The following is a 20,945-nucleotide window of genomic DNA, read 5'->3' on the forward strand; positions in this document are numbered from 1 at the left end:
GTTGCCATAGTAACTGTTGTTAGCTGGAGCAGATTTGTTGTTGGCTAATTTTGAAGCTCTTCGCGTTGATGCTCTCGGCGTCAGATGTGTTGATATTTTCTGCCGCGTGGAAAAGCGAATTTAATAAAACCAGAAACGCGCTTTATTGCAGCTCTGATCTGGACCGGTAATTACATGTATTTCTTACCGCTCTGACTCTTGTGTTTTGGATGACCGACAGCTTGTTCAGCTAACAGATTTAGTGGCTCTGACACATCGCTAGCCATACTTTTTAAAATCGAGATTGTTTTTAACAAAGAGGTAGTCAGTCATGTAGCGTTAACTAAATATTATTCCCATAAGTTACCAGTATTATTTTCATTTTCTCCGTAAAGCCGTTTAACGGTCGCCGTTTTGTACGTTAATGATTTGTATTTATTGATTTTCAAACAAAAAAAGAAACCCACTGCTATTGATATGAACACTGACAGCAGATTAACACCAGTAAAGTCGATTAATCACACATGTCTACTTTTACTAATTACATATTATTTACATTTGCACATTCACGCTCTGCTTTGCTCATGTAATAGTCTGTTTTCGTTTTTCATTTATGTGAGATAATAATTCAATCATGTCTGTGTTCATATCTCTCTAAGGTATTGGAGTACAGAGGATGTCTGGAGATTTGGTAGCTGTGTGGGAAGTGGCTTTGAGTGATGGTGTGCACAGGATTGAATTTGAACATGGCACAACCACAGGAAAAAGAGTTATTTACATTGATGGAAAGGTAACAGACATCTATTTTTACACACATAGCTGACGCTCTGGGTAATCTTGTAGAATTGCTGTCTTTCTTGTGTGATTGAATTAATTAAAACATAAAATTAAATAACGGTAATAATACAAAAGCAACACCACCAACAACTAACAATTTGAATAAGTGAGTTGTAGTCAGTCTGTTTGTTAACAAAGTTGTAGAGTTTATTAAAGGAAATTGGTTGTTTATGAATAATTATACAATAAGAAAGTAATTCTATGAATGTTAATCAAATTAATACAAACAGCAGGGGGAAATCTTAGTTGCACTTGGATGTTGCTTTAGCAATATTAGAATAATTAAAGAAGTGTGTACGAATGTTAGGCATGGGCCGGTATAAGATTCTGACAGTATCATAACCTTAGATAAGAATATCATGGTATGACGGTACTGTGATTACTGCTCTAAAATATATTCTTTTTAAATGTCTGGATAAAAAATAAATAAATAAATAAAAAACTTTTTCCCCTTTGAAAACAATATATTCTTTTTTGAAAGATTTATGATATTTTGGAGCAGTAAACATGTCAGGCTATATAATTCAAATGAATCATTGACTTCTGCTGTTTTCAATAGTTTGAAAAACACAGATTTCTTTACAATTTAAAATGGCATTTTTGGATATTTTTTTCTGCTTGAGATACTATTCAAAAAAAGGTAAATATTAAATCTTAAACATACATTAGGGACGATAGTACAGAAAATTTTGGCGGTATTAAAACCTTGCCTTTTCCAAACCTCAGTGTACCTTAAAAACGGTTATCGTCCCATGCCTAATGTATGTGCTTGCGTGGGTTTCATCTGGGTGCTCCGGTTTCCCCCCACAGTCCAAAGACATGTGCTATAGGTGAATTTGATAAAACTAAACTAAAATTGACTTTAGTTAGTAGAACAAGTAGCTTCTTGTCATTTGAATCAATAAAAAAATATATATGCAGGAAGAATAGTGAGTTCTGCACTTTAAGAATTCATAATAAAAGAGCTGAATAATTATGCACTTTAAATCTCAGGACATTAGAGTCACACTATATTAAGTGTTATTGAATACTGACTGCATAGTGTTTGGAATTGGATACACAATAATTATTATGTAAGTACATTTTGGTACGTAGTTACACATACATACACTTGCAAGGATTTACTGTACAACTCTATTATGATACTGTAGTAGTTAGGATTACCTAATATAAAGTGTGACCATCAATAGATAATGATTATGAAAATTATAGTTAAAGTGACAAGAGTATTTCATACTGGTGATTGTAAAATAAGTAAAAGTGCTTCACAGAAATGTTTGGAATTTTCACAGGAAGTCATAAGAAGAGATTGGATGTTCAAACTGGTTGGAAAGGAGACTTTTAATGTGGGTAGTACAGATACAAAGGCCACTATTAACATCGATGCAGTGAGTGGCTTTGCATATGAATACACTCTAGAGATTAATGGACAGAGCCTCAGGAAGTATATGGAGAACCGCTCTAAAGTGACCAGCACATGGCTCCTCAACCTGGACGGCATTGACTGCAGGGTGGTTCTGGGTAAGAAATACCTGCTCACAGCTTCCTCAAATAAACATGATTTGACTTATCTGTAGGTATGTTGTACCTTTTGTTTTCTCTGCATTATAGACACTTGCTTAAGTGTATCATCCAAAAATCAAGAATTAATTTTAAACTGAAATGGTATTAAACATTAACTTGTGAACAGAATAAGTAACAGTACAGCAGATCTCTAAAAATGCTGAAATCCTTTCCTCACTTAACCTCTGTGACCTGCCACACAGTAGCAGTGATTAGCTTTAGGTTAAATAAAGGTTAAAAAAAGATTACAAATCCCTTTAACTAATTGGTGCTTCGCAAGAGAAGACACCTCTCTTGGGATAAAAATAAGTAGCAAGATCCTGCAATACAGCAGTTTCAGAAACACATTTCTACAGGTTTTTGTAGAATAGGCAAAAAGTGAGAGTGAATAGTGTTTTAAAGCACTCACTGTTCTGTTGTGTTTTTCTATTATTCTTTTTTTAAAATAAATATTTACTGTTTTAATTACTGATGGTGCAAGGACCCTGTTGGACTTATTTGCTTTTAAACAACACCAAAGCCTAAACGTTACCACTGTAACCTTACGAAAGGAAGCTTTTTTTTTATCGCATTATGGCATAATGCTTCTTTATCCAATGTGCGGATGGCTTTATAAAGTAAGTTAATGAGTAAATCTGTTTATGCTATGTATATTATGATAATTAATAAAGCATTATGACAAGAAATAGTTTTCAACATCAAGCAACATAGCATGGTTTTGCACAGCTAATAAAAATGAAGCTGCTGAATCCGTAAACCTAGCATATTAACATTTAAACAGGGGTGTCCACTTTTAAGTTAAATGTAAGTTGAAATTGTTATACAAATGTAATGATTTCCTTCTATGGAGTCAATCAAGGGCCATATATACTTGCAAAATGAAAGAACAATTTGCAAACAAAAAATAAAGTATTGAGCAATAACTGCAAATCTCCAAAAATCGCAAAGCAAAGATTTATTTTTGCTAACAAAAATAAAGACCTGCAAAGGGAAAGTTATGTTTTAAGAAATGAAAATTTAATTCGCTAACAAAAAAAGAACTGCAAATAAAAATCAAGCATTGCAGGAAAAAATTAAATATTTGCAATTAAAAAAGAAAACTATTTGCAAAACTTTTTTTTATAGCATTGCCTTTAAAAACCCCATCCAGCTAATTGCAATTTAATTTACTTTTGTAGTCAAACTTGAGTTTGCGATGCTGTGTTCTCTTTGCACTTCACGTTTCTGCACATTTCACTTTGTGGCCCTGATTTGACAAGGGGCGGAGTCAAGGGAACTTGTGCATTTAAGGCAGGCATGGACCTGCATCCGCCCCTCGTCATCAGCTGGAGACACAGTATCACAGAGGTGGTCTTACAGCCCAGTAGGTCCGAGCCTGCTGTAAACACCAAACTCCCTTGTAATGTTTGGTTTCTAAAAGCAATGCTATAAAAATGTTTTGCAATTATATATATATAGTTTTTTATTGCAAATATTTTAGTGTTTTTATTTTGTTTTCTTTTTGCACTACTTGATTTTTGTTTGCAGTTATTTTTTGTTTGCAAATTATATTTTTATTTCACAAAACTTTATTTTACCTTTGCAGTTTTTTTTTTTTTTTTGGCAAAATGAATTTTTATTTCTCAAAAATTTATTTTTGCTTTGCAATATTTGGAGATTTGCATGCATTTTTAATTTTTTGCTCAATACTTTATTTTTTGTTTTGCAATTATATATGGCCCTAGATTGACTCCATACCCATCAGTCTTCTCTTTATAACTGTTTGTTTTGAATCGGGTCTCCTTTCATTTAGAATAATTGACTAGGTTTTACTGTCCCTGAAACTAGGGTTTCAGAATTTTTTTTCTGTTTTGTAGGACTAACTATGATGAATAATAACAAACATTCTCAAAACAGCAGTTTTAACCTCATGAGGGCGCTACTGAGCAGAAAGTGTGGCTTTAGTCAACATTGGCGTTTTGTATCGAGCATATGACTTGGTTAGATTTAACTGTGAAAGAGAAACTTACAATAACTTTCCAGACCTTTGACTTATGGTTATGCTTCATATGGGTGTAGTAGGAAATGTTTTAAAGACTTTCCACTAGATACCAATCACAGGTCCAGTCACATGTTCAAATATAAAAAAATTTATTTAGTGATAAATCCTTAACAAGTATTTGATGCTGAAAAGTAGACTCGTTAAAGATAAAACATTTAGTGCAGTTAGGTCCTCCAAACTGCATGTTTACACAGCAACATGGATCACTAAAATGAAAAAATGTTTTTTGTGAAATATTTTAGGAACAGGCGAGGCAGTGGCGCAGTAGGTAGTGCTGTCGCCTCACAGCAAGAAGGTCGCTGGTTCGAACCTCGGCTCAGGTGGCATTTCTGTGTAGAGTTTGCATTTTCTCCCTGCCTTCGCATGGGTTTCCTCCGGGTGCTCCGGTTTCCCCCAGTCCAAAGACATGCGGTATAGTGAATTGGGTTCGCCAAATTGTCCCTAGTGTGTCTGTGTGTGGAAGGGCATCCGCTGCGTAAAAAAACTTGCTGGATAAGTTGGCGGTTTATTCCGCTGTGGCGACCCCAGTTTAATAAAGGGATTAAGCCGACAAGAAAATGAATGAATGATTTTGGGAACATGCCAGTCATGTTACTGATTACCTTATTTGTTTTATGTTTTAAACTGTGCTGATGTATAGAGGGTATGTTTCATAACTGAGACGTAACTGTACAAACAACTCAAATGGCAGCAAGAAAAGCTTAACACAAGACACAAAATATAACTATTTCAAAGGTCCTACCTACACAGTGAGTCAGAGTCTAAAGGTGATTAAAGATTATGACACAGATTGAAAGCAGGATTTATATTGTGTTTTTATCTTTACCACTCATCCTGCAACCTGCTAATTCATCACTAATAAACTTTTTCATCTTCAACAGAGAAAGATACCATGGATATATGGTGCAATGGACAGAAAATGGAAACAGCTGTAAGTCCAGCAGCTTTATTTATTCACCATTATTTTATAAGCAATTATTCCTATTATTTTAATAACACTTTGAACAATTAGGTGTCATTAACAACCAATAAACAACATTCTGGAGGCACTTTTTATTTATTAATTATTTAACATTTCAAGTTGCATAAATTAACATTAAGTAATAATGAACAAACACTGAGATAAAAATGAACAATATAACATTTATAATGTCAACCAAGATCACAAATGCTGCAAGAAAGCATTATATCATAGCTCATGATGTCTAAAGCATTAACTAATGTTAACAAATTGATTTTTAATGCAGTGTCACTATTAAAATTGTATTTTATTGTTGGCACAGTAGCCTAGTGGTTGGTGTGCCGACATATGATGCCATAGCACTTCAGGGCGTGCCAAGTTCGAATCATGGCTCGAGGACATTTACCAACCCTACCCCCTTTCTCTCTCTCCCACTTCGATTCCTGTCTAATAAAGGCAATCTAATAAAGGCAAAAAGGACAAAAAGAAATCTTCAAAAAAATCTCTCTCTCTCTCTCTCTCTCTCTCTCTCTCTCTCTCTATATATATATATATATATATATATATATATATATATATACATATATATATTTTTTTATTATAATATTAATGATGTTACATAGTTTTAGCACCCCAATTAGTAACACATCTAAAATAGCAAAGTCTCAGGAGTGTCTGGAGAGAAAACTGTTAATTTAATCTCACTTTAACAGCACATTATATACAACGCAAACTAGAGGTTGACACAGGACTGGACCCACTGCCAACACATAAATAAATTCTATCCCATGAAAAAAAGTTGGTAAAATCCTGTCTATTTTATTGGTGTTTTGCACTACCACCCCTAAATGTTATGGATGTATGTGTATGTTCACTTAACCAGTCACACCAAACAGTAGGAGAGTAAAAAGAGAAAGAGCAACTAGAATTGAATTTAAAATTCAAATTTATAGTTCAGTATATAAAAGTTACTTTTGTGTTTAAATTTGTGTATCATGTTATTAGGATTCCAACACACTGGCCCATTGCAGTCACGTGATTTATAGGGATTTTCTTTTCTATCTCATGTGATTCCTGCAGGATTTACTCCCCTCCAGCTGCAACCCATCACTGGGAAACACCCACATGGTCTCATTCACACACATACACTTAAGCTTACCCAATAGCTTACCCAATTCACCTGTACTGCATGTCTTTGGACTGTAGGGGAAACTGGAGCACCCAGAGGAAACCCACACAAACACGGGGAGAACATGCAAACTCCACACAGAAACGGCAACTGACCCAGCCGAGGCTCGAACCAGTGACCTTCTTGCTGTGAGGCGACAGCGCTAACAACTGCGCCACCATGTCATCCTATGTATTGGTGTGACTTAATGAAGTACCTAATGCATTAAGTGCCCTGACAGGACAGATGGTGCAATGAAAATGTAAAAATGTAAACAATGTTTGATGATTGTCACTTTGAAAGGACATACTGGCATACCAGTTACACAGCATACCTGGTTACCATAACAACATCCCTTCAAGAGAAAAGCATTCACCTGTCATGTTGTTCTCCCTCAGGGTGAGTTCGTGGAGGACGGTACAGAGACACACTTCACTCTGGGTGACCATGACTGCTGCATCAAAGCTGTGAGCAGCGGCAAGAGACGAGATGGCATCATTCACACACTGCTGGTGGACGGCATGGAGATCTCAGAGGCAGAATGAGCTGTTTAAATGACTGTGTGAGTGTGTCTGGATGATCCATCCTCATCAGAAGAGTGTACAGTATATACGGATGTTGGGTTAGCATGTGCTCATTTCTGACCACAAATCAGCATGTGCTGGTTCAGTAATGGTCCACTTTGAGGCATGAGAAACAGACGTGTCTTACAAACACTAATTTATGTTGCTCTATAGCAACATCAGATATAATTGTTCTCTCTAAATGGGCAATTTCTTTATTTCGGGAAGTGATGTCAATGTGTTTTTATATTCTTACAGTGAAGTTTACTGTGATACATACACACATTTGTGGATGCCTGAACCTAGATCCACTGCAAAAAATATATAAATCTTTAATATATCTTTATCTTTATATCTTTACTATTTTACTTTGATCATGTGTAAACATTCTTAAGTTAGAATTCAAAATAATACATGATAAAACTGGTCTAAGTATGGATTGCAAATGAATGTGTATAGTTTAGAGAATTATGTCCAAAATCTACTGACTCATAAAGGGTCAGAATACAGCAATAATATTGTTTAGGAAAATATGATTTAATGTGACTGTGTTTTAGGATACTTTGTCTCAAGGCCTTTGACAATAGCATATTTCTGGTGGTTCAAGCTTCTTGTCTGGTGAATTCAAGGTCATGTGATGTGCTCATCTTCTGCTGGCATTAGCTTACTTCTTAAACAACTCTAATATGTGAACATCTTATCCTGACACACTGTTTAGAACAGCGTATAGCCTGAACTGAAAAAAGTACCAGAATTTAAATATAAATCAAGCTTTATTTGCCTAAGATGGGGCATACACTGTGCGACTTTTTCAAAATGAATGGAAAGATCACGTGATGTAAAACCAAACCTCACGATTTATGTGCATAGTGCACACACAATACGGTCCGATTGGTCAGCAGCGAGTTGACTGCTCACACTGTGCACATGAAATTACATTTGGAAGGGCTCATCTCTGTGCCCTAAATCCATTTGGAGGGTCCCTTTATGTGACACCAAATAATTTCCCTGCTCAAAGGATCATGGCCTGAAGTGTCCATCAGTTTCAAAATCCTTTATTTCAGTTTGGAACGACACTTTAATATGGCACTCATGATGTTTTTCACTCTGAATTGCCCTTCAGAGTGTGATATATCCAGTCTGCATTCCAGTAGATGTTTTTTTCCTAATTAGATCTATATCTCGCAAATATGTGAACAGAATATTTTACCATTTAAATGTTATCTTTGCGTTCTGGAATATATCAGTTAATACTGCACCCCACTGAACCTGCAAGTGTGTGTGCCTGTTTCTGTTTTGTGCAGGTGAAGTCATATGCTGTATCCAAAATTGCCCCCTATCCCAGCATTCACAATACCCTACATTAGTCTACTAATGTAGTCCATTTGAAGGAATGAATGAAAAGAGTGAGTGAATTTGGGCACTTAGTACACCAGAAGGGAAGCCGTTTTGTTTGTGCTTTGCTGTTTGGTGATTTTTCAACTTCCTAGGTCACCCCTTGTAATAGTTATTTTACACTTAGCTAGCTGTCTATTTATAATAAAATTGTTAGTTCATTCTGCTGTGGTGACCCCCAATAAATAACATAACAGACTAAGCCGAAGGAAAATGAATGAATGATTTCTGTCATATACAAATGTTACTTTAATTAAAGAATATTTTATTTTTAAGCTTACAACTATAGGATGTACCCATTTATTCGGCGCTCGAGCTCTCAGTGCATTTTGTGGATTTTCTAGCTGTTAAGTGTACATGGGTTGTAGACTCATTATTGCTGTGCATTGTGGGATGGATTGAGTGCACTTCATAATCTCCACTATAATTTTAGATACCACTCAAATGGCTTAAAAGTGCAGTTTGAGGTTATAGGGGGCAATAGGGAGTCATATGATAGAGAATTTGGCTCAAAATCTGACCCAAAATCGTAGTGTATGCCTGGCTTAACACGTGTAAAATGACTGCAGCCATAATAGTTTTTACAATTTGTCTTTGCTGAAAATTTGATTTGTATTAAAACATTCTTAAAATGTATTTCTATAAATATTAGACTGGTGATATCAGTATTAAAACAATCGCTATATTTGCTGTTAAAATAATTTTTAAAAAGTTATTTTATATATATATATATATATATATATATATATATATATATATATATATATATATATATATATATATAAATTATTTTATCTCACAATTATGTTCAGATAAAAGCAATAATGAGAGAATTTTTTTTGGAATTTGGAATTCTTTTATTTATGTCAAAGCATTCCATATTATTCAGCTGTGCAAATCATATTGAATCTGAAGATTTTGATTACTCACAAAATAAACTGTCCGAGACTGCTAGTATTATATTAATTGATAAAAGGCATACTTTTAAACTATTAACCCTTATTCTGTTATGATCAACCGATAGAGAAACAAGAAAACCATGATTATTTACATTTCACACCAATTATTACAAATGTCTTAATACAAAAAAACTATACAAATTTTAGTCTGAAATTTTCATGCAGAAATTAAACAGCTTATGCTCACCAAAGCTTCATTTATTTAAACACCAAAAATTCAATTAATCTTATAGTGTAAAATTGAAAATTACCTGTTTTGTATTTTAATATATTTATTTATTTTCATTTTTATTCCTGTAATGTCAAAGCGGAGATCACATGATCCTTCATAAATCATACTAATATGTATATTTTGTGCTTCAGATACATTTCTCGTTATCATCAATGCTGAAATCTGTAAGATAAGTTGTCTATACTGTCATGTTAGATCATGGAATACACTTGTACTAGTGTAATTTATTTAATAATAATAAAGAAATTATGCTGAACCCCAATTTTTCACCTGCAGAGTAAGCGAGATTCAATTTAGGTTTAGAACTTATCTACATTTTTAATAGTGTTTAATCATGTCTATAATCATAACTCACCTAGTCATAGGAGACTAATGATTTCAATTTTCAAATAAAAAATGTGAGCATCTAAACAGAGCTTGATTTGGCACATATGACCAGGTATTCAGGAAGAGCTTGTTGACTGCTGAAGATGACGTGTGTTTCTACATTGTCAGACAAGCTATCATAACGCTCCAAGGGGTCTCCTGTTAAGGAAGGGGGCAAAATTAAATCTGGAGAACCATATGCGGATTTCCCAGTGAGGACCTGTGCCTGAATAATGTAGATGTACTGTTCGTGTTCCGGATTACTCCACAGCTTCAGGGCTCCGTTCACTGAACTGCTGAAGTAAATTCCATTGCCATACTTTTTTTCTAGAAATTAAGGAAAACATCTTGAATGAAGATCTTGCAACCTGAGGTTTAACATCAAAATAACAATATTTATACTTTAAAGCGTCAGTTTACCTAAAACTGAAAATTCTGTCATCATTTGCATACCCTTTACTTTACAAACATTTATAAGTTTCCTCCTTGTGTTGAACGCAGAAGACCTGAAAACCTGTAACCATTGACTTCCGCAGAAGTTTTTTTCTACTATGGAAGTCAATGGTTACAGATGTTCAGCTTTCTTCAAAATACCTGCTTTTGTGTTTAACCAAAGACAGAAACGCATTAAGGTTTTGAACAAGTAAAAGGTGAGCAAAGAGCGAGTAAATAATTTTTTGGGGGGGTGAACTATCCCTTTAAAAACACTGCATAAACTTACTAGTAATGCTTTAAGAAAAGAAAACGTTACCAATTCATTTTCCTTTTTTTATATATATTATAAGGGGGGGGGGGGGGGGGGGGGGTTCACCTTTGTTACATAGGACATTAGAGATGAGAACGGAATTTAATGGGGAGCAGAGAAAGGGGGAAAGGATGGGCAAAGGACCTCCAGTTGAGAATCGAACCTGGGTCGCGGTGAGCACTTTAGTGCTATATGTCAGCACACTTTATCACTAGGCTATTGGGGCCTACCCAGTTACTTTTCTGAATGTTTTTACATCTGTTACCTGCAGGAGGGGCAAACTCCTTCTGAAAGCCTACTCTGCAGATGAGATCACAGTATTGAGCAGACACACACTGGTAGAGGCGCTTCGGCTGGCATTTTATTCTCTGCCCATTCTTGTCAAACAGCTGTTTCAGCACGATGTTCTCTAGCTTCTCCACCTGTAACAACCAGTCCAACCACATGCCATTAGATTATTTTAGTACTATGGCATTGTGCTAAACTTCCTCATTGACTTCTTCGTTGTAAACTGTCATTTGCATAACAATAAACTGAATAAACTGACCTTTATACAAAACTGAACTGAAGCAGTTTTAAATTACTAGAACTACACCATCATTCTTTACTACTCTTCTGCCTGCCTGAATAGCTGAAATGTTCCCCAATTTAAAAGATTATAGCTTTTTTCATTTATGTTAAGCTGCTTTGACACATTGTAAAAAGCCAAGCGCTTATAGAAATAAAGATTATGTAAACTGACGCACAGCAAAAAGGCAAATTGAAATTACAGTGACTACATTGAGCAAAATATTGTTGGTCCAGCAAACTTGTGCACCTTTATAGGTTCATGAAGATAGCTTTCAGTGATGTTCTTGCAGAATACATTATGTAGTGTAGTGGTTGAGATTACAGTTTACTCACCTTTACGATATAGAGCCTGGAAGCACTGAAAGCTTTCTTTCCATCTTTTTCAAAAGAATCATGTCTGGTCACAGGTACTCTTGCAAAAAATGAACTCTTAAGAGACTGGACAGGAGCCAACAGGCCTGTGTTGCGACAAAAAGTGAAAAAGATTGAATACGGTCATCAGATCTTATGAGATATAAACTTAACATCAACAATAAAAACTTGTGAATTTAACATGTCAGAACTTACATTTCCTTTCCACACTGCTTAGGCTCCCCTTGGTGTCTGTCACATTTCTTAAAAGCAAGTTGACAATGTAATTATTGATCTCAAGTCGTTCTTCCCCTGCCAGATAAGCTTTCTCCAAAATCGCACTGATTTCAGGTGTTTGTATCCAAGGTTCATCTTTACAACTCCAGCGAACCACAGAATAGAGAATGTCACGTTCTTCAGCTCGAGCAAACTCATTCTGAGCCTTACAAAGCATGGACTCCACCTCAATCGCTGCACAACTGACACCCGAGGGACTTCCAGTGATAGTTATACCACCATTACCACTCTTGAAGAACTCTTCAATGCGAACATCAAACATCTCTTGGAGAGTGAGAAGGAACTCGTGATCTTTTTGTCCAAGATATATGACATGGTTATTCTTTATTGTTCTCTCCTCTGGTTGCTGTAGCATATTACATGCCCATTCTTTTGCTTCTCTCATGGCTTCAGTGGAGACACTTTGAAACTCAACCGTGGGTGTTTTATTTGCTGAGGTTTCTCTGGATGCTGAAGCAAACCCTGAAAACAATATAAGAGTATTATATGAACATTTATGTCATGTTTTCATTTGTATATTTATTGTTACATTCTAGCTATAAGTACAGTATGTCACTATGAAATTGCTAAGAAGCTTTTTAGTACATAAAAAAACAAGGTCAGATATTTTGCTCACTTGTCATGTCTTTGTGTTCTCCTGGTGACTTTGCTTCTTGTCTCCACTTTTTCATCTCATGCTCGAAAGCCTAAAAATTATTATGAAATGAGAAGATATAAAAAAGTTGTTTATCTAATAAAATGCACTGTGCTGTGCATAAATTGTATGCATTCAAAACAAATTTGCAATAGATGTTTTTTGAAAAGTGATTTTTTTCATTCTGATGCATTTCATAAAAGAGCATTTGTGCTCCTGCTAATTGAAAGGAGTAGAACTGACCTGAACTAATAAATTGTGTTACAATAAAACACATTAATTCCTAAAACATCTTCCTTACTGTTGTGGCAAATACATGAAACTTGTATGTTTCTTACATTTTTTGTCCTATCTGATGTCTGATCTACATTTTATATTTGTCAACATACACACATTTTGTTTTTACTTTGTTTTTGTTTTACTTTGAAATACACCAGGCATATTTATGGAATATTTTGTTATTTTCTCTTGTTTGTCCGATTGAATTGTCAATAAAATACAACATACTAAATATGTACTAATCAGTACATAAAAACACTAGGCCACCTTTGTACTTCAAGTCAAGCTAAAATGATGCTTATTTAATGCTTTACAGGGAGTAATATTTTATTAAGGCAGGTGACTTTATATGTCACTTCATTCAAGGACCACGAATAGAATACCTCACCTCCATCATGCCATCGTCCTTTGGAAACACAACAAAGTTTACGTCCAGTGTCATGTTCTGTTTGGCAAATTCTGCCACTGCTTGTGTCATGATTGAAGCAACCTCTTGTTTCTGAAAGCCCAGATGACCAGTACCAATAGCTGGGAAGGAGATGGACTTGTAATTTGAACCAGCCTTTCTCAGACATTCCAAGACCAGCCCATAAAGAATCTAAAAACAACAAAAGCAGGACATAATTTATGTACAGATTACATCAAGAATGATCTGAATAACTGGGGAAAAATACAATTTACCTGTTTGGAGTTGGGCTGAGATCTAAATGCACATGCAGTATGATAAACTGCGTGACACTTCAGTTTATACCCACCGGTCACATACACATTTTTGGGACTATATTTTTGTCTGTTAATGTCGTCTTGAATCTTTCTGCCAGCCTTATTCAAAATTGCCATCGAAATCAACCCCAGGGACAAATTACAGTCTGCTCCAATTGTATTCACAATTACATCAACCTGGAAACAAATTTACAAAATAAAGGAAGAATGTCAATGCATTATTTCTTTTCAACTTAAAAGCAATTCCTTGCTTTCATATGAATATTCTTTAAAAATAAATAAAAGTTATTAGCAGTTAGTCAAAAAATTGAAAATATAACACTATTAAAATGTCACTGAGCTACAGATCTTTTTGATTGATGGGTCTTTTTTTCCTTAATGCTTAATAATTTTAGTCTTACTTTTTCTTCTTCAATTGCCCCCTTTTTAAGGTGCAACATCACAGTTCCAAATCGCATCATGTTGCTTGAAGTCATGCTTCCCTGAAGAGCTCCACTGTATGAGGTGCTGGACTGCCCTGAAATAGCAATAGTAGCTCTCTCCATTTCTTTGACTGAGGGTTCATCATGATTGACAAGATGGATTTTAATGTTCTTGCCTTGAAACCCAGTAAAAGCATTGAACTGTTTTATAGACTTTACGATAATGTCTGCACAGAGATCTCTTGGGAAATTGAATAGGCCAGAACTCAGAGCAGGAATTGCAACAGAAGAAATGTTTTCTTTGACAACTATTTGTAGGATACTGCTAATAGCATTACTTAATAACGGTGCAGCTTGATCAACCTCCTTCCTTGATGGATTTGGAGATACTCGAGGACCCACAGCATGTATGATATGTTTACATGGGAGAGCTCCAGCAGGACCACGTACAGCCGTACCAACTGACATTATTCCATATTTGTTTATATAATCATCACTCCATTTCTGTACAATTGCCCCTCCGGCTGTACTCAGGGCTTGTGCAAGACCTCCTCCATGCTGTAGTTTCTCATTGGCTGCATTGACCACAGCATCCACCTTATGCCGTGTAAGATCATCTTTCCAGACTGATATTTCCACTCCGCTGGACAGGTCTGTGAAGTACCTCTTTTCAGCACGAAAGACACGACTTGTGTTAGTAAAGGAGCCCGCATCTTCTATATTGCGAAGAATAGCAGTGCAATTAAATTTTTCATTTATAGCATGGCAAAAGGCATTTCCACACTTTGCCAGAATGGCAGCCTGCTCTGCAACCAGTGGTAGCAGACCCTGTTCTTTGTCACTCATGGCTTGTAGCTTCCACAGGACACAGATGCCTAAGGCATGAGAGAAAATAGCGTTTAGATAAAATAAAAACAATCAAACCCAATATATCAAAAGTTATATTTGTTAACATTTGTTAATGTACTGTAAAATAACAAGAACACCGTTTACAGTCTATTTTTTGTGATAACTAAGATAAGAAGATAATTTTTTTCTTTTCAGGTTTTTGTCCTTTCTATGCTGGCATATGTTCTTAATTTGTTCTTCTCTTAAATGTTATTTGTACTTCCTGCAAGTCAGACAATCCCATTTTTCAGCAACACATTGATTAATTTTCTTTTCGGCTTAGTCCCTATATTGATCTGGGGTTGTGTAACCCTGCCAGTCCTACGCCATCCAACCTGCTCGAGCTGGTACAGAACCAGCGACCTTCCGCATGGGAGTCTGTTGCTCTACCAAGGAGGCTAAAGACCATGGCCACTTGTATCTGTCACTAGAGCACCTTTAGATGTCAGAGGAGTAATGTTTACCTGCACAGCACTGACTAGCTGGCCTCCGTTACACTTGCCACAGCGAAATAAACCGCCAACTTATCCAGCATTTGTTTTACGCAGCAGATGCCCTTCCAGCTGCAACCCATCACTGGGAAACATGCATACATTTTCATATACAAACATACACTATGGACAATTTAGTCTACCCAATAGGGTAAATGTGGAAGTTTTCTAAAGGACTTTTAATTTGTCAGTAACCTGGGTTAAGTGCTTCCGGTGAACTTTATGCCATTAAAAAAAATCTGCACGTTTAAAGGTCTGTTTTTTTTTAAAAATCAGCAATCCTCACTGGCTGAGGGACATCCGAAATAAAGTGGATTAAACAATCCATTAAATTAGAATTTCCCCACCATTTCTTTAAAATATAAACATTTATCTTACCCCAGTATATTCAATAGAACTTCTGCGCTAGCCTGCCAATTCTGATGGGCGCATGAGAGTCGTTTTACATTTGAGCAATTAAATGAATGCCAAAGTCTATTAAACTGATTGTATTTTAATTAAATTACAACATGGATGCTGTAAAAAGAAGTGTATAAAATGGAAAACAAGTCACATTAACCGTTCACCGAAGGTTTATCAGTATGGGAAGAAACACTAGCTCCGCATATACCCTATTCACCTATACCGCATGTCTTTGGACTTGTGGGGGAAACCTGAGCCCCAGAAAAAAATCCACACGAACAAAGGGATTAGATGCAAACTCCACACAGAAATGGCAACTGGTCCAGCCAAGGCTCGAACCAACGACCTACTTGCTGTGAGGCAAGAGCGCTACTACCCACTGCACCAAGGTGCTGCCCTTTTCAGCAACACAAATTTTTCTAAATTTCAGCAAAATGTAGCTAACAAAAGGTTAATAAAAGCTCTAAAATTATATTCCTTATAGTTGTAACTGTTACTGCAAAAAAAGGGATCTTTCAGTATTCTCTTGTTATTGACCAGGAATTGACCAAGAAAAAACTCAGTATGACATCTGGAATTAAACACAAACAAATACATACATATTTTAAATATTATATTAAAATGCCGACGGATGTAGCCTGCAACATTCTGTACATCTAACTTTTATTGAAGAAGACACGTTTGGGAAGAGACGTTTTTATATAGAAATTTAGGTCTGCTCCTTTAGGACTGTATGTTTTTTTTTTCCTCGTGTAACAACAATCAACAAAAGATTGCAATTCCACATCCCACGAACCGTAAAAAGACAAAAACATTTTTAAAAATCACTTTCAACTTCAATCAGGTGAATATTTCATATAAGATAACTATAAGTTAGGCTATTACGTGTGCTATCTGACAGCTTGTTTTTATACAGCAAACAGTTGTTAATGTAGAGCAGGGGACTTTCGTAGCTCGTAGGCTAACTAATGTTAGCTACTAAAGAAGACAGTTGTTTTTGAAATTACAAACAAATATCTTACCTTGAGATTGACAAACTTCTGTTAAGGCAAAAAACATATAAAAGTTAGTTTAACTAAAATCGAAAGCGAAAGAATTTAATGTGTTATATGAAAACGAGTGCGTTTTACTCAACATAAATCTGTAAACTCACCTTTATTTAATTTACTACGGTTGGCTGTTTTCTTTGTTTTTCTCTCTGAAACAGCAATGGAGGAAGAAGAGAAGATTTAAGCAACGAAACGGGTTTTTGCTCGTAGATGAAACTGTTTTTGTTGGGAAAACCCCGCCTGGTGGACGCATGACCAGAAATCAAAAGTGAAAGTTTTGTGCCTTGTATTAGACTGTATTCGACAAACACATCAGTCACCAGACAGGCAGACATGGATAATGCTGAATTCCCGTACGCTCTCTGCGTGGAGGGCCAGTGGGACCCCCGTACTCCAAAACTAAAAAACAAGTTTGTAATCTATTTCCAGAGTAAGAAATCCGACGGGGGCGATTGTGAGGTGGAATACAGCGTTTCTGATGGACAAACAGCGACTGTTCGGTTCAAAACAGAGGAAGGTAAAGTTGCCTACCTGTATGAATATCTTAGTAAAGACCATATTATCTAGAATGCTTAAAATAATGATTCAGACGTTATACTTTTATAGTTTAAGATCGAAACGTGTTGCTAGTTACAGTGGGAGGAGTCAAGAAACGAAACTTAACACATTTTCAGCACCTAAAGACTATATATAAACAAAAATTGGATTTGTCCACTTATGTGTGTTCTCATGTTTACATTAGTGAGACGGCGAGTTCTTAATAAACAAACGCATGAACTCAAGATTGGTCAGAAAACTATGAAAATCACTGTGAGTCTTCCGTCATCAGAGGCCTCAGATCCCCAGGTAAAACACCATTATATATCCCAACTGAGTAGCATATAACATTACGGCTAATACACTGACTTGAACTAAATAGTAAACTGTGTTTTTTAGGAAGCAACGTCTTCAGTCAGCACAATCACAGCGGGTAAGTTCTCTCCAGCTTCAAAAAGTTCGGTTCTGCTACCCTCTTCTGGTCATTACCACCAGGACACTTTCTCTTTACAGGATACATCGGTTTTATTTTAGACCTTGGTGGAAAATGGTGCATGTTGTACTGCAAATTAAACAAGAAAACCTGTTGATCTAAATACTAGTTTTGTCATTTTGATCAATTAAATTTCCAATGTAATTTAATTTAATTAGAGAAATAAGATGGCAACACTATCCTATTCTGTTTGCATTTTACATTTTAATATTATATATATAATAACTGAATTACATCAAAACTGTTACAATTTATTAAAGACAATGGCAAATTAGATAAAGGCATGGATTTAAGGTTTTCTATTCCACTCCTGCTTGAAATTCACTGTTTTCACAATATTTTTCTTCACAAGCTGCTAAATTTAAATATTGGTTCCAGAGTCTAATAATACATTTTCCTTGTATGAAAGACTGGGTATAACAAATACAAATGTATTCCATACAAAAAATATTATCAAGATTGTCAACACGGTAGAAAAAAATGATCTGTCACTCAATTTTAAATTCTATACAAAAAGTGTTTTTCCCTCAACATTTTTCTTCCTTTTACTTTATTCGCATATGCATACAAAAACTCTAAATCATGTGAAACTGTTTAATATTTCACTGGATTACATGCAAAGTTTGATGAACTCTGACCGGCTGCAAATTCGTATCACATGAATATCAGCGGTAAAAGACCTCTTAGCTGAATTTAAGAATATACTAAATACACAGACTGACTGTAATATGTATATATACTGAAGTCAGCATTGCATTAAAATGCTATAGATTGAATATTTGAAATTTGATCATTCATTCATTTATTTATTTTTTATTTTTTAATGAATTAGTCCTTAGTAAACCAGCCTGGGCTCGAACCAGTGACCTTCTTGCTGTGAGGTAACAGTGATACCCACTGCGCCACTGTGTCGCCCACATTCGATTATGTTAAAGTAAATAAATAAATAACATTTTTTAATAGCTAAAAAAGTTCAGGTAGTTACTGCTAAGAGGAAAAATGAAGAAAGTTGTCCAAAACTTTTAAAAGTTTTAAATTAAACCAAGTTCTTGTTAGTTGGACTCCTCTCAACCGTGCTACCCCATTAAGATAGATGGCGTTAGTTCAACCTTCTTCCACTATACATAATCTAGTATAATGTTTGTCTCTGGGATACATTTTGAATCAATTAGTTTGTCAAATCCTGTTTATTTCATAAACAAGCTTCTTTAAATTTCAAAGACTTCTTGCATTTATTTCATTGCATTATCGTAACTCTACATTTTGTGGTTTGCTCAATAAAGTTTTGAATTGCTTGCAGCTAATTCAAAACTCAGATACTTGTTTTCTTTCATTTACCAAAAAATCAAGCCCACATTTCTTTAGATTTATAGCATTAACATTTAACATACCAGAAGAACTTAAGTTTTAAAGGCTTTTAAAGTTTAAAAGTTTGTACACTTCCATAAGTACTTTTATGGGACTGTGGTCTCATACCTATTATAAAAAAATTATGTATATAGTATATTGTGACTAAGATTTAATGCATGTGGTAATTTAAACACATACAGGAGCACAAACAGGATACCAAGCGTAAAGAGACCAAAATAATTTGTAAAAAATTTGTAAAAAATTCTGTCATCAATTAGCCATACTCCTTGCTAATCTTTTTGAGGTTAAGAAGACATTTTGAAGAAAACTGAAAACATGTAACCATCGACTTCCAGTCGAAAACATACTAATACTATAGAAGTCAATGGTTACAGGTTTTCTTCTTTCTTCAAAATATATTTTGTGTTCGATAGGGTTAAAGAAACTCAAAACATTTTGGAACCACTTAAGGGAGAATTAACAGTGACTACATTTTCATTATGGGTGAATTATGCCTTTAATACATTTAATTTTGAAATGAAAATAAAATGATTTGTGAGCTTACTGTTATGATTTTCTGTTGTGTCACACCATGCTGAATGCAGACAATATTACTGGTTATAATGAGTGTCTTGTTATGTCATGACGGTTGTGTGCAGAGTTGACATGATTTCAAAATTTTTCAAATGTATGACATTTTATATTCAGGTGAACCAGCAAGGGAAGACGAAGAAGATGAGAAGGAGAAGTCATCTGAGGAGAATGAAGAAGACACAACTATTAGATCAGCTGTAATTGAAAACATTCAAAACAATAGTCAAGAGTTTCTAACAATTCTGGTGGAAAATGTGCTGAGAGGATCTTCAACTGAATCAAACAACTTCAGCATTGAAATAATACCAGAGAGCAACTGTGCTGTGGTGACATTTTCCAATAGAAAGGGTAAGTCATTTGTTGTGTCATCTAGCACAGGGGTGGCCAACCCTGTTCCTGGAGAGCCACCTTCCTGCAGATTTCAGTTGCAACCCATATCAAACACACCTGAACCAATTCATTAGGACCTGAACACCACGTGATAATTAAAGGCAGGCAGTGGTGTAAAGTAAGTAATTACAAATACTCAAATTACTGTAATTGAGTAGTTTTGTCAGGAATTATAATTTACTGAGTAGTTTTAAAAATGTGTACTTTTACTCTCACTTACTCCTTCCACCACTGCAGGCAGGTCTGTTTGATATGGGTTGCAGCTGAAATCTGCAGGAAGGTGGCTCTCCAGGTACAGGGTTGGCCACCCCTGATCTAGTACTTCTCAGACAAAATACAAGAGGGGAAAACTACCAACATCAGTGTGTTGATCACATTTCCTTTTTTTCTGTTACCTGTATTTAATCCCATAGATACAGAGAACTTCATCATATCCTGTCAAAGCAATGCAATGGTTAAGAAGAAAAACATGAAAGTGGGATTGCTTGAGAAGACTTTTAAAGTGAAAGCTGAAGGCCTACCTCCGAACACAAACCCAGACTACCTCATGCTCTACTTTGAGAAATTTGGAGGAATAGAGGACGATGGGGTAACAGTTGAAACAGATGAGTCAGCAATAATTACTTTTGCAAATCCTGAAGGTGAAAAAAGTGCTACATTTGATTT

At 35.4% G+C, this 20,945-nt stretch overlaps 3 protein-coding genes across 12 annotated transcripts in view; 2 read left to right on the forward strand and 1 right to left on the reverse strand.

Annotated features, from left to right (window-relative positions):
• Window positions 1-13,901, forward strand: faima (Fas apoptotic inhibitory molecule a). Of its 4 annotated transcripts, none has more exons than XM_087266310.1 (6): window positions 1-166; window positions 639-769; window positions 2,109-2,337; window positions 5,302-5,351; window positions 6,948-7,111; window positions 13,257-13,901. In XM_087266310.1, exons 2-5 carry the CDS (start codon window positions 656-658, stop codon window positions 7,092-7,094), a joined length of 540 nt encoding a protein of 179 aa, XP_087122436.1. In that variant the 5' UTR covers window positions 1-166; window positions 639-655; the 3' UTR covers window positions 7,095-7,111; window positions 13,257-13,901.
• Window positions 9,341-17,305, reverse strand: parp9 (poly(ADP-ribose) polymerase family member 9). Of its 5 annotated transcripts, XM_087267851.1 has the most exons (10): window positions 17,020-17,305; window positions 16,889-16,906; window positions 14,065-14,960; window positions 13,622-13,840; window positions 13,329-13,538; window positions 12,644-12,713; window positions 11,947-12,489; window positions 11,713-11,837; window positions 11,075-11,231; window positions 9,341-10,391 (listed from the first exon to the last, which is right to left on the reverse strand). In XM_087267851.1, the coding sequence occupies exons 3-10, from the start codon at window positions 14,929-14,931 to the stop codon at window positions 10,105-10,107; spliced, it is 2,478 nt and encodes an 825-aa protein (XP_087123977.1). In that variant the 5' UTR covers window positions 14,932-14,960; window positions 16,889-16,906; window positions 17,020-17,305; the 3' UTR covers window positions 9,341-10,104. The 5 variants fall into 5 exon arrangements, with proteins under 5 accessions (XP_087123977.1, XP_087123979.1, XP_087123976.1 ...); XM_087267853.1 differs by lacking the exon at window positions 11,075-11,231; XM_087267850.1 differs by lacking the exon at window positions 16,889-16,906 and having other exon boundaries at window positions 17,002-17,305.
• Window positions 17,230-20,945, forward strand: part of parp14rs1 (poly(ADP-ribose) polymerase family member 14-related sequence 1) — a 15,493-nt gene continuing 11,777 nt past the window's right edge. For 2 of the 3 annotated variants that reach the window (XR_015498967.1, XR_015498966.1), the window contains exons 1-5: window positions 17,230-17,432; window positions 17,658-17,761; window positions 17,852-17,885; window positions 20,004-20,237; window positions 20,693-20,920. Coding sequence is in view for 1 of the 3 variants with exons in the window: in NM_001114447.2 (NP_001107919.2) it covers window positions 17,249-17,432; window positions 17,658-17,761; window positions 17,852-17,885; window positions 20,004-20,025; window positions 20,027-20,033; window positions 20,035-20,042; window positions 20,044-20,237; window positions 20,693-20,920 (781 nt within the window). In the remaining 2 variants the exon portion in view is untranslated. 3 annotated transcript variants of the gene reach the window in all.

This window comes from Danio rerio, chromosome 9 (genome assembly GCF_052040795.2).
Source record: "Danio rerio strain M-AB ecotype USA chromosome 9, GRCz13ab, whole genome shotgun sequence".
Taxonomy (NCBI): Eukaryota; Metazoa; Chordata; class Actinopteri; order Cypriniformes; family Danionidae; genus Danio; species Danio rerio.